We start from the raw sequence: 13,104 nt of genomic DNA on the forward strand, positions 1-13,104 counted from the left end.
ACATGGCTCCTCGGTCATTATGTAACGCATAAAAACAATCAGCATCATAGACTTGTCCTGATGCTAGATTTTTATGATCAACAGACACATTAGAAACTTAATGGCATGCCTTTTCTTAAATTTCTGCAACCAGCCTGCTGAATATTCACAATTCCCTCAATTTTCAGTTTGTCATGATAGATTTTTGCTGGTTTCATGATCAGCATACCGTTAAGTGGCATATGTTCACTGACGCTGTTGGTACATGATTGAGATCTTTGTTTTTTGCTTTATGCAGTTGTTTTCTATTTTTCGTTAATTTCTGTTCACTACATACGGTATGTGAGGTCACTTCTCAGAACTGTCTATGGTGCACAGAGATCTGCGTGTCACCATGGGAACCTTCCCAGTGCCTTGTGAAGTTTTCCGTTTGTAATGTCAAGCCAGCGCTTAAAAACAAAATCGGGTTTTGGCGATTTTCAGATTTTGGAACTTTAGATAAGTGGTACTCAACCTGTACTATGTTTTGTACTATATTCAAAATGGATTAATGTAGGATTAGTGTAAATGGTGAATGATAGTCAGAATGAGTTTGTGGGTCAAAAACCATACTTCCATTTATTTCCTCCAGCTTCTCACATCATCCACCCACCTTCCCCTTCACCTATTTCTATATTTTATCTCTCTATGACTGCAACATATGAGGCCTAAGTGCTGATCTCTACTGCTAGCCACTTTGTAAAGGCCCCATTTATTCTTCTTCAGTCTGTTCTCCTCCCCCTCCCCCACTATCTTCTTCTGGCTTCTTGCCCCTTAACATCAATGGTTTGTTTTCCTCCATAGATGTTGCCTGATCTGAATTGTGTCTGTGTTGCTCACATTTGATTCCACTTATTTTGTTAAGGGTTTCAAAACTCACACGTGGTCACACAAACAAAATGTCCTCTTTATGAAATCTTACTTGAAATAATACTTTAAACGGTCTTGTTCTGTTTTACCCTGTCAGTGGGATTTGGTTACACAAAACTCAGACTGTTATTAACTTTCCTTCTAAGAGAAATTCTCTTGGTTTACACCCTTTAGTGTTATGTGTAGCTCTGCATTTCAACAGGAAATTTGCCAAATAGTGTTTCATGAAGTAAGATGAGAGCCTTTTAACACTGGCTTTTTCCAAGGAATCTTTGAGTGTCTGACTTAACAATCAACAATGCTATAAGGTGTTGTACAGCTGTACAATACGGTGATACTGAAGTGTATTGGATTCCACTTTCTCGCACAAACACCTTAAATTACATGAATAAAATTTAATCTGCGATTGACCACAGATGGCAAAAGCAATTAGGTTCCAGAGATCATAGAAAGCAGAAATTGTTCTTGATTGTCCTTTGGAGTTTGTGGGGATTTGGATGACATCTAAAACCTTGACAAATTCTATAGATGTATGGTAGAGACCAGATTGACTGGCTGCATCACAGCCTGGTATGGAAACACCAATGCCCTTGAATGGAAAATCCTACAAAAAGTGGTGGATATGGTCCAGTCCATCATAGATAAAGCCCTCCCCACTATTGGGCATATCTACGTGAAATGTTGTCACTGGAAAGCAGCATCCATCATCAGGGACCCCCACCACCCAGGACATGCTGTCTTCTTGCTGTTGCCATCAAGAAGAAGGTACAGGGCCTCAAGACTTGCACCACCAGGTTCAGGAACAGTTATTACCCCTCAACCATCAAACCAAAGGGGATAACTTCACTCAACTTCATTTGCCCCCTCATTGAAGAGTTCCCACAACCTATGGACTCATTTTCAAGGATTCTTCAGCTCATGTTCTCGATATTTATTGTTTAATTATTCATTATTACTATTTCTTTCTTTTTGTATTCACACAGTTGGTTGCCTTGTGCACTCTGGTTTTACACCCTAGTTGGGCAGTCATTCATTGATTCTGTTATGGTTATTCTATAGATTTATTGAGTATGCCTTTAAGAGAATGAATCTCAGGGTTGCATGTGGTGACATATATGTACATTGATAATAAATTTACTTTGAACTTTGCTGTCTTGAAATCTTAGTTCATTTAGTTACTTTTTGCCCACCTACAGTGTGTTTTGCACATGAAATCTTCATTATCATAAATGAAGTTTAACCTGCTCACCTAGCTTTTTCTTTGATTTGGTCTCTATCACGCCACGCTGCTGTGATATGCCCCTTCAGTTGGCATTGACAACACTTGACTATTTTGAATCGATATTACAGTTCCAGTTGATTGCCACTGCATTCCAGCAGGTAAGATGTTTAGACAAATTATTTTCTTCGTGAATATTTTTAAATTTGACTCTTGTGCTCATTGGCTTTATGAGTAAGTCCAACTGATGGTTTTAGGTGGACACAGTTCTTTTACATTTATTTTTTATTTAGAGCTTCCAGCTTTTCAAGCTGTGCTGCCCAGCAACCCCCAAGTTAACTCTAGTTTAGTAATGGGACAATTTACAATGACGAATAAACCTACCAAATGGTACGGCTTTTTACCGTAGGAAGAAACTGGAGCACCTAGAGAAACCCACACATTCAATGGGGGAAACATATAGACTCTTTACAAATAACATCAGAATTGAACTCAGAACTCCGCTGTCTCGAGCTGAAATAGCATCATGCTAGTTGCTGTGATACCATCTGAGCATCCATATCCATATAAGGTATTCCGATACCTTCTTCAAGATTGCTATCCAACAGAATTTCTCAGCAGGAAGTTCAAAACCAGTGCAATACTTTGAATGAGATTTCCCATCGGCCAGTCTCAGATCAATTCTATCTTTCAGAATTGTATTGAGAAATCCTCTAAAGATACAATGTATTGATACTTCTCAGCTAAAATGAAGCATCTCTACTTTCTGTTCCTTGCGTGTATTTTCTGTGTGTTTTCATATGCTAATTACACTATATGAACATATTATTCTGCTAGGAATGGAGCTCAAGAGGATTTAATATAAATTATATCTAAATGCTGCAATTTTTATGAAGCATTGAAACCTCTTGTCAGTGACTCCAGTTGAGGCATATAATTAAAACAATTACTTCATCAAAAAGCTTTCTACTATCCTGTCTTGAGCCTGACAGTGATTCTAGCTCTGTTATTTTCTGTTTGAAACTGAGTGTATTACATTTAGTTAAAAGTAAGTGCAACCTACCAGTTATATGCGACTATAATCTAAAAACATGGCATGATTTCTACTTAGTTAGGTTTTAATTTCTACACATACTAATAGAAAGTTTTGACTTGCTACGAAGTTCGAGATATTTCTTCCTTGTACAAACCCAACTAACTATGGCACCTTTTTGATCTGCCTTTTATTCCACACCCTGTTTAAATGGTTCAACACAAAGTAGATGGGCTGAAGAGCCTGTTTCCGTACTGTGTTATGACTCTCTGACCCTACTGTAAAATATGAGTAAGTGGAAAGCGTAAGTTGTGAAAGGTTGATTTTAGGGAAGAAAGTGGTACTTGAGTTTATATGAAATCCCTCCACTGTCTGTAAAGAGTTTACATGTTCTTCCCATGACTGCGTGTGTTTTTATATCGAGGGCACAGTTTTAAGGTGCTTGGAAGTAGGTACAGAGGAGATGTAAGAGTTAAGTTTTTTACGTAGAGAGTGGTGTGTGCATGGAATGGGCTGCTGGCGACGGTGATGGAGGCGGATAAAACTGGGTCTTTTAAGAGGCTCCTTGATAAGTACATGGAGCTTAGAAAAACTGAGGGCTATGATGACCTAGGTAATTTCTAAAGTAAGTACATGTTTGGCACAGCATTGTGGGCTGAAGGGTCTGTATTGTGTTCTACGTTTTCTATGTTTCTATGTTAGTTAATGTTAACCCATTTCCCAAAAAAGGCCAGAATTTTATCTGACTTCGTAATCTTAGTCACTGATGGGAAACAACAAAACAAATGTCCACAGGTTTGGTGTTGTCGAAGCCAAGGCAACATACACTGTTTGGCTTTTTGTTTTACCTGGATTCTACTGCGTTCATGTCTTGACCATTTCTGATTTTCAGTTTGTATCTCCTAATTTAGGCAAGTGAACTTGAGCTGCATATTGGGTATTTAGAAAATTTGCCTGTGGATTTGTCGGTAGTTGGTTTGAAGACGAGACATGCTGACGAGCTTCCACGTGTGAGAAAAAGCCTCATTGAGTCTGTGCACAAGCTCAGCATATTCCTGCCAGTGAACTTTTCTGAACTTTACAAATAAAGCAGATTAGCATACTGTTAAAAGAACAGTGCAAGCTCCTTTATTTCAATGACGGACAAAAAGAATTTGTTCTTAATTTACAGCTCATCATTACAAAATGATCTTGGCTGGCTGTTTGAAGGTCTGTTGGAGACTTCCAGTTTGCTATATTGAGAAGTGCCTTGATGACGAATAACAAATCAGGAATGTCTCTAGACATCATTGTAATGTTAAACAATCATCAATTTCCGGAAAACATTTTGGCAAACAATTGCTTTATTTACAGATGTACCAATGTAGTGTAGTGCATAAATTGCAAAATGTTGATTAATATTGTGGTGAAAAGACTCCCTTTTCTTCCAGATTGTTGCCTGAAATGTGATTCACCAAACATATCATTTAGAATAGCAATAATGTTGAAAACACAGAAGCAAAATCTACTTGGCCAAGAGTTTTCTATCACACGTCTAAAATTAATCATGACTTATTCATGAGACCCAACACATCTCAAGTCTGTATCCCAGAGCTAGCTTTACAGTTATCAATGTCTCTATTTTGTTGTTAGATATGCCAAGGTTTTCTGGCCAGGTTATAGATACTCAGGCAAGCCACCTCAAAAGATGTTGGCACACATTTGTCTTAACTGCTGAAATATCATTTAATTGCAAGTTAATCCAAACAAACATTGGAATTACCAAACTGTTTAAAATTATGCAAAAATGTAATGGTTCATATTAAAGATGCATAAACAAATTAAGATCTGTGAAATAGGGTGGTTTTCTCTAGAATAGCAGAGGCTGGTAGAAATTTATAAAATTATGAAAGATATTGATAGACATTGATATCTTTTTCCCAGGGTTGATATGTTCAATACTAGAGCATGTGCATTTATGGTGGAAGAGGTAAAGTTAAAAGGAGATATTCAGGGCAAGATTTTTTACGTGTAGGCTTCCCAAAATGTGCTGCAAGGCATGATGATGGAGCCAAATATGACAGCAGCATTTAAGATGTTCTAAGATAGGCACATGGATATGTAGAGAATGGAGAGACATGGACCATGTGCTGGCAGAAGAGATTAGGTGTCATTAGCTTAATTTTTCGGCATAACATTATGGGCTGAAATCTGCACTGTTCTATATAATTAGTACCAAAAACTGTCATAATTTTAAATTAAAAGCAGTCATAATTTGGTAGGTATGATATTGTACACATCATGGAATTGTAACAGAACGAAGATAGCTAGAAGGTAAACATATCTTATTAAAATGACAGGTAGGGTGGCACTATTGGTACAAAGAAATATGAAATCAAATCCTTAGCAAGAAGTAACATAGGATCAAAAGACATAGAATCCTTGCATGTTGAGTTATGATATAGCAAGGGTGAAAAAGACCCTGATGCAAGTTATATACAGGCTTCCAAATAGTGGCTAGGATATGGGGTACAAATTACAACAGGAGAGGGAAAAGGCATGTAAGAAAGGCAATGTCACAGTGGTCATGGTGAACTTCAATATGTAGGCTGACTGGGAACATCAGGTTGGCACTGGATCCCAAGTGATGGAATTCGTAGAGTGCCTACAAGATGGCTCTTTCCCACTATGGGAAAGCCGATTCTATATTTTGCGTTGTGCAATGAACCAGATTTGATTAGGGGAGCTAAAGGTAAAGGAGCCAGTAGGAGACAGTGATCATAATACAATAGAATTTACCCTGCAGTCTGAAAGAGAGAAGGTATCAGTATTACAATGGAGTAAAAGGAGCTGCAGAGGCGTGAGAGAGGAGCTGGCCAAAGTTGATTAGAATGGTACCCCAGCAGAACAGCAATGGCAGGAGTTTCTGGGGGCAATTTGGAAGAAGCAGGATCATTTCATCCCAAAGAAAAAGAAACATTTTAGAGGAAGGAAGGGTTAGTTGTGGCAGTTAAGGAAAATCAAAGATGGCATTAAAGCAAAAGAGACAGCATACAAAATTGCAAAATTTTGTGGGAAGCTTTTAAAAACTAACAGAAGGCAACTGAAAAAGCAATAAGGAGACAAAGGATGAAGTATGAATATAAGCACACTAATAATATAAAAGAAGATACCAAAAGTTTTTCCGGATATGCAAAAGAGAGTAGATTTTGGACCGCTGGAAAATGCTACTGTAGAAGTAATAATGAGGAACAGTGAAATGGCGGATAAAATGAATTGAGTTTTTTGCATCAGTGTTTACCATGGAAGACACTAGCACTATGCCAGAAATTTTTGGGGGGGGGGGGTGCGAGGCTAGGCAGAAGTGAGCGTAGAATCAGAAGATTCAGAATTAGGTTTATTATCACTGGCATGTGCCGTGAAATTTGTTAAGTTAACAGCAGCAGTCCAATGCAATGCATGGTATTGAAGAAAATAAAATAAATAAATAAATTACAGTATATTTATGTTGAATAGATTAAAAGCATGCAAAAACAGAAATAATATATACTTAAAACGTGAGGTAGTGTTCACAAGCTCAATATCCATTTAGGGAACGGATGGCAGTGAGGAGGAAGCTGAAAGGTGAAGGCAAATGTCATCTGGACCAGATGGTCTACAGCTGAGGATTCTGAAAGAAGTAGCTGAAGAGATTATGGAATTACTAGAGTCAGGAATGATTCAGAGAACTGGAAAATTGTAAGCTGTATATGTCACTTGACTGTGGAGGGAGGCCAAAAACAGGAAATTATAGGTTAGGTAGTCTGACTTCAATGGTTGATAAGATTTTAGTGTCAATCTTCATGGAGGAGGCTTTACCATATTTGGAAGCACATGATTAAAATAGGCTCTGTCCGCCAGAGAAAGCAGGGTCTCCCAGTGGCCACACATTTTAATTCCACATCCCATTCCCATTCTGATATGTCTATCCACACCTCCTCTACTGTCAGGATGAAGCCACACTCAGGTTGGAGGAACAACATTTTATATTCCGTCTGGGTAGCCTCCAACCTGATGGCATGAACATTGACTCCTGTAACTTCCGTTAATGCCCCTTCTCCCCCTTGTACTCCATCCGTTATTTATTTATTTATTATATATACATTCTTTTTCTCTCTCTCCTTTTTCTCCCCCTGTCCCTCTCACTATACTCCTTGCCCATCCTCTGAGCTTCACCCCTCCCCCTTTCTTTCTCCCTAGGCCTCCTGTCCCATGATCCTCTCATATCCCTTTTGCTAATCACCTGTCCAGCTCTTGGCTCCATCCCTCCCCCTCCTGTCTTCTCCTATCATTTCGGATCTCCTCCTCCCCCCCCCACTTTCAAATCTCTTACTATGTCTTCTTTCAGTTAGTCCTGACGAAGGGTCTGGGCCCAAAACGTCGACTGTACCTCTTCCTAGAGATGCTGCCTGGCCTGCTGCTTTCACCAGCAACTCTTATGTATGTTGCTTGAAATTCCAGCATCTGCAGATTTCCTCGTGTTAGGCCAAAGTCATCATGGTTTCCTTAAGGGGAAATTTTGCCTGACAAATCTGTTGGAATTCTTTGACAAAATAACAAGCAGGATAGACAAAGGTGAGTCAGAGGATGTTGTTTACTTAGATTTTCAAGAGGTCTTTGACAAGGTGCTACACATAAAACTGCTAAAGTTAGGAGCCCAGAGTATTACAGGAAAGGTACGAGCACAGATAGCACAGTTTGGTGACCAGAAGAAGCAAGGTGTGAGAATAAAGAGGTCATTTGGGTTTGATGCCAGTGACTAGTGTTCATTAGTTTTCAGTATAGGGTCCACTACTTTTCTTATTGTATTTTAATGATCTAGGGGATTGAATTAATGGCTTTATGGTCAATTTTTCAGATGATACAATGATAGGTGGCGGGGCAGTTAGTCTTGACGAAGCCTGAAGTCTGCAGAAGGTCTTAGACAGTTCAGGGGAATGAAATGGCAGATGTAATATAGCATAGGCAAGTGTAGAAGGATAGACAATTTCCTAAATCAGTAGAGAATTGAGAAATCAGAAGTGGTGAATTCCCTAAAAGTTAACTTACAGGTTGACTCAGTACTAAGGAAGGCAAATGCCATGTTGGCATTCATTTTGAAAGGACTAGAATATAGAAACATAGAAAACCTACAGCACAATACAGGCCTTTTGGCCCACAATGCTGTGCCGAACATCTACTTACTTTAGAAATTACCTAGGGTTACCATAGCCCTCTATTTTTCTAAGCTCCCTGTACCTAACCAGGAGTCTCTTAAAAGACCCTATCGTACCCGCCTCCACCACCGTCGCAGGCAGCCCATTCCACACACTCACCACTGTCTGTGCAAAAAAAGCTTATCCCTGACTTCTCCTCTGTACCTACTTCCAAGCACCTTAAAACTGTCCTCTCGTGTTAACCATTTCAGCCCTGGGAAAAAGCCTCTGACTATCCACATGACCAATGCCTCTCATCATCTTATACGCTTCTATCAGGTCACCTCTCATCCTCCACTGCTCCAAGAAGAAAAGACCGAGTTCACTCAGCCTATTCTCATAAGGCATCCTCCCCAATCCAGGCAACATCCTTGTAAATCTCCTCTGCACCCTTTCTGTAGTTTCCACATCTTTCCTGTAGTGAGGTGACCAGAACTGAGCACAGTATACACAAGTGGAGTCTGACTAGGGTCCTGTAGAGCTGTAACATTACCACTCGGCTCTTAAACTCAATCCCACAGTTGATGAAGGCCAATGCACCATATCCCTTCTTAACCACACAGTCAACCTGCGCAGCAGCTTTGAATGTCCTGCGGACACGGACCCCAAGATCCCTCTGATCCTCCACTCTGCCAAGAGTCTTTCCATTAATACTATATTCTGCCATCATGTTTGACCTACCAAAATGAACCACTTCACACTTGCCTGGGTTGAACTCCATCTGCCACTTCTCAGCCCAGTTTTGTATCCTATCAATGTCCCGTTGTAACCTCTGACAGCCCTCCACACTATCCACAAGACCCCCAACCTTTGTGTCATCGCAAATTTACTAACCCATCCCTCCACTTCCTCATCCACGTCATTTACAAAAATCACTAAGAGAAGGGGTCCCAGAACAGATCCCTGAGGCATACCACTGGTCACCAACCTCCATGCAGAATATGACCCGTCTTCAACACTCTTTGCCTTCTGTGGCAAGGTCCCAATGTATCCCACGCCTCCTTACTTACTCACTCAATAAGCCTTGCATGGAGTACTTTATCAAGTGCTTTGCTGAAATCCATATACACTACATCTACTACTCTTCCTTCATCAATGTGTTTAGTCACATCCTCAAAAAATTCAGTTAGGCTCGTAAGGCACGACCTGCCTTTGACAAATCCATGCTAACTATTCTTAATCATATTATGCCTCTCCAAATGTTCATAAATCCTGCCTTTCAGGTTCTTTTCCATCAACTTACCAACCACTGAAGTAAGACTCACTGGTCTATAATTTCCTGGGCTATCTCTACTCCCTTTCTTGAATAAGGAAACAACATCTGCAACCTTCCAGTCCTCCGGAACCTTTCCCGTACCCATTGATGATGTAAAGATCATTGCCAGAGGCTCAGCAATCTCCTCCTTTGCCTCCCACAGTAGCCTGGGATATATTTCATCCAGTCCCGGTGATTTATCCAGCTTGATACATTCCAAAAGCTCCAGCACACCCTCCTTCTTAATGTATATTTGCTCAAGCTTTTCAATCCATTGTAAGTCATCCCTACAACTGCCAAGGTCCTTTTCCGTGCTTGGATTTTCCTTGGGTGCTCCAGTTTCCAAAGATGTACTGAGTAAGTTAACTGGTCATTGTAAATTGTCCTGTGATTAGGCCAGGGTTAGTTGGAGTTGTAGGGTTGCTGGGGTGCTGTAGCTCAAAGGGCCAGAAGGACCTATTTCACACTGTATCACTAAATAAATTAAAAAAAACATATCAGGGGCATTTCATGTCTCTGGGTCCATATTCACTGGAGTTTAGAATGAGGGGGACGTATTGGTGGGCATCTCATTGAAACTTACCAAACGTTGCCTGGATAGAGTGGATGTGGAGAGAATGGTTCTAGTACAGGGCACAGCTAATGAAAGGATGTCCCTTCAGAACAAAGATGAAGAGGGATTTCTTTAGGCAGATGTGTCTTCATTAGGCAGGGCGTGAAAGCTTACAGGGAGAAGGCAGGAGAATGGAGTTGAAAGGGAAATGGATCTGCCATGATGAAATGGCATGCAGATTCAATGGGCTGTATGGCTTAATTCTGCTTCAATGCCTTATGGTCTAATGGGTGGTGAATCTGTGGTATCTACTGCCACAGACAGATGTGGAAGCCAAGTCACTGGGTATATTTAAATTGGAAGTCAATAGATTCTTGATTAGTAAGGCCTTTAAAGGTTACAGGAAGAGGGCAGAAGAATGGGGTTGAGAGAGAAGATCAAATCAGCCATGATCAAATAGTGGAGCAGAATTGATGGGCTAAATGGCGTAATTCCGCTCCTATGTCTTATGGAAACCAAATGTAGAAATTTTCTTTTCCGCTGCTGCGAGGCAAATATAAACTCACCACTACAAAGGAATATGGGTTTATTATCCATGGATTTCCACATGGAAGGGAAAAAGTAACAGCTACAAATATTGACAGTGCCACAATTCCAATGGTCTCATGCTACATTGGAAGTACTCAGTGGGTCTTCCAGCATCTGAGGAGGTAAAAGGTGTAGGTCAATGATTAGGGTTGAGACACTAGCAGGAATGAGGTGGAAGAGGTAAGTTTACGAGTACTGTATATCGCAATACGAGGGAGGAGTGGGACTGAGGCAAGTGGATGAGGGTTAGAACCAGATGAGAGTGGAGATGGTGGGCAGCTAAACCAGACAAGGGAGAAGAATCTCAGAGATGTGGAACACCTGAATTTGAAAAGTCTAATGTTCAAACCATAGGTATGTAACTCTGACAGTGTTTTGCCTTCAGCTCCAGATTCCAGCATCAGTAGTCTCTTTTATCCTCACACCATTGTGTAAGCTCAGCACTGCTCTTGCATGTCTTAAAATACCACTTAAGATACTAGTTCAGTTTTCCAAAGTCAAATAAGAAGTTCAAGTAGTTCAGCCGTGCTAGTTAACAGAGTCTATGTACAAGCAACCCATGATCACATGTTACATACACACAATACTAGAGGAACTCAGCAGCTCATTCTGCATCTTAGGCTGAGACCCTTCTTCATTTCCATAGATTCTGCCTGACCTGCTGAGTTCCTCCATTTCCTGTGTGTTGCTTTGGATTTCCAGCATCTGCAGACTTTCTCGTGTTTATCGCATGGTACATTCTTAATTCTGGAAAATAAGTAGGTGCTATCAGGATGGGAGTCGAAATCAGAATGAGAAAAATACATACACTGTGAACATGTATGACTTTTATTTTCCATTTTATGAAGGAAATACAACTCAACAGAAGGCAGAAATAAGGAAAGGAGTAGGTAGTTTGAACACGCTCTGCTGTTTAGAAACATTTCCAGTTCAAGTTTAATTACCATTCAGCCATACATGAATGCCCATGGATAGGGCCAAATGAAACAGCGTTTCTCCAGGGCCAAGGTGCAAATCACAGTACCAGCAGTCGCACACAGCATGAGGCACATATAAGATATCAGTAAAATACAGTCACACAAAATAACATGCAGTCCAAGACCCTGAGTGCATGAATGTTACAGCAGTTTGCAATCAAACACAATACAGCTTGTTTTCTGCTGAGCAAACACTGGAGAGCATCACTGGCTCCTGCTCGGATGCTGCACCACACTGCCTCCGGTGATGGACACCAACTGTGACAGAGGTGGGGTATGCATAATGCCTGGTGCGACCCCCCGGAACATGCACGCCCTTAAATCCTTCTGTTCCCCAGATCTGGAGTACCTGGTGCTGCTGTGCAGACCTTACTGCCTGCCTAGGGAGCTCACGGCTTATTATCACAGCTGTGTATATTCCGCTGCAGGCTGATACTGACTTGGCTCTCAAGGAACTGTACGGGACCATCAGCACCCTGGAGACTGCACTCTCAGAGGCTGCCTTCATCATCGCCAGAGACTTTAATAGAGCATCGCCGACTAAAGTCTCTCCAAAGTTTGGCCAACACATCCAGGTGAGCACACGGGGAGATGGCATACTCGACCTCCGGTACTCTCCCTTCTGCAACACTTACAAAGCGCTCTTCCGCCATCCATTTGGGAAATCAGATCACTCCTCCATTTTTCTGCCATCAAGGTACAGGCAGAAGCTGAAACAAGAGGCGGCCATAATTAAAACCTTCCACTGTTGGTCCGACCAGTCGGCCTCCATGCTGCAGGACTGCTTTGATGACATTGACTGGCATGTTTTCCATGATGAGGATGTGTCCGAGTTCATGGATGGGTCACGAGTTTAATCTGGAAGTCCATCAAGGATATTGTCCCCCAGAAATCGGTCAGGGTCTTCCCGAATCCGAAACTCTGGATCAATAGTTCCGTGCGATCAGCACTAACCACGTGAGATAGAGCTTACATTGCCGGTAATCAGCTAGATCTCAAGAAATGTAGCTACGATCTGCGCAAAGTCATCAAGGCAGTGAAACAGCAGTACAGAGACAAGATCCAGACTCAACTTTCCACCAACACACACAGCTTATGGCAAGGTCTGCACACCATCGCAGACTTCAAATCTAAACGCAGTGAGGTTTCCAACATCGATGCCTCTCTCCGAGACAAACTAAATTGTTTTAATGCTTGATTCAATGTCGCCAGTACTGAGCCCCCGAGAAGACCTGCAGATAATGCGACTGGCAGCTTGGTCATCTCTGAGGCCGAAATACACAGGTGTTTCCAACTGGTGGACAGTTGCAAGGCTGCAGGATCGGACGGCATCCCAGGGCGGGTACTCAGGATGTGCTTGGCACCGCTGGCAGGTGTG

The 13,104-nt window shown here is 41.3% G+C and overlaps 1 protein-coding gene across 2 annotated transcripts in view; it reads left to right on the plus strand.

Moving 5' to 3' along the window:
* The window catches only part of atrnl1b (attractin-like 1b), a 1,064,590-nt gene that overhangs the window by 998,863 nt on the left and 52,623 nt on the right, over nt 1-13,104 (plus strand). Inside the window, exon 29 of one of the 2 annotated variants that reach the window (XM_072239599.1) lies at nt 4,052-4,124. The exons of the other annotated variant lie outside the window; for it this stretch is intronic. Within the exon in view, the coding sequence (XP_072095700.1) occupies nt 4,052-4,059 (8 nt within the window). The 3' untranslated portion in view covers nt 4,060-4,124. Of the gene's footprint in view, nt 1-4,051; nt 4,125-13,104 lie in introns of those variants that run through there. 2 annotated transcript variants of the gene reach the window in all.

The sequence above is a fragment of the Mobula birostris genome, chromosome 21 (genome assembly GCF_030028105.1).
Source record: "Mobula birostris isolate sMobBir1 chromosome 21, sMobBir1.hap1, whole genome shotgun sequence".
Classification (NCBI taxonomy): Eukaryota; Metazoa; Chordata; class Chondrichthyes; order Myliobatiformes; family Myliobatidae; genus Mobula; species Mobula birostris.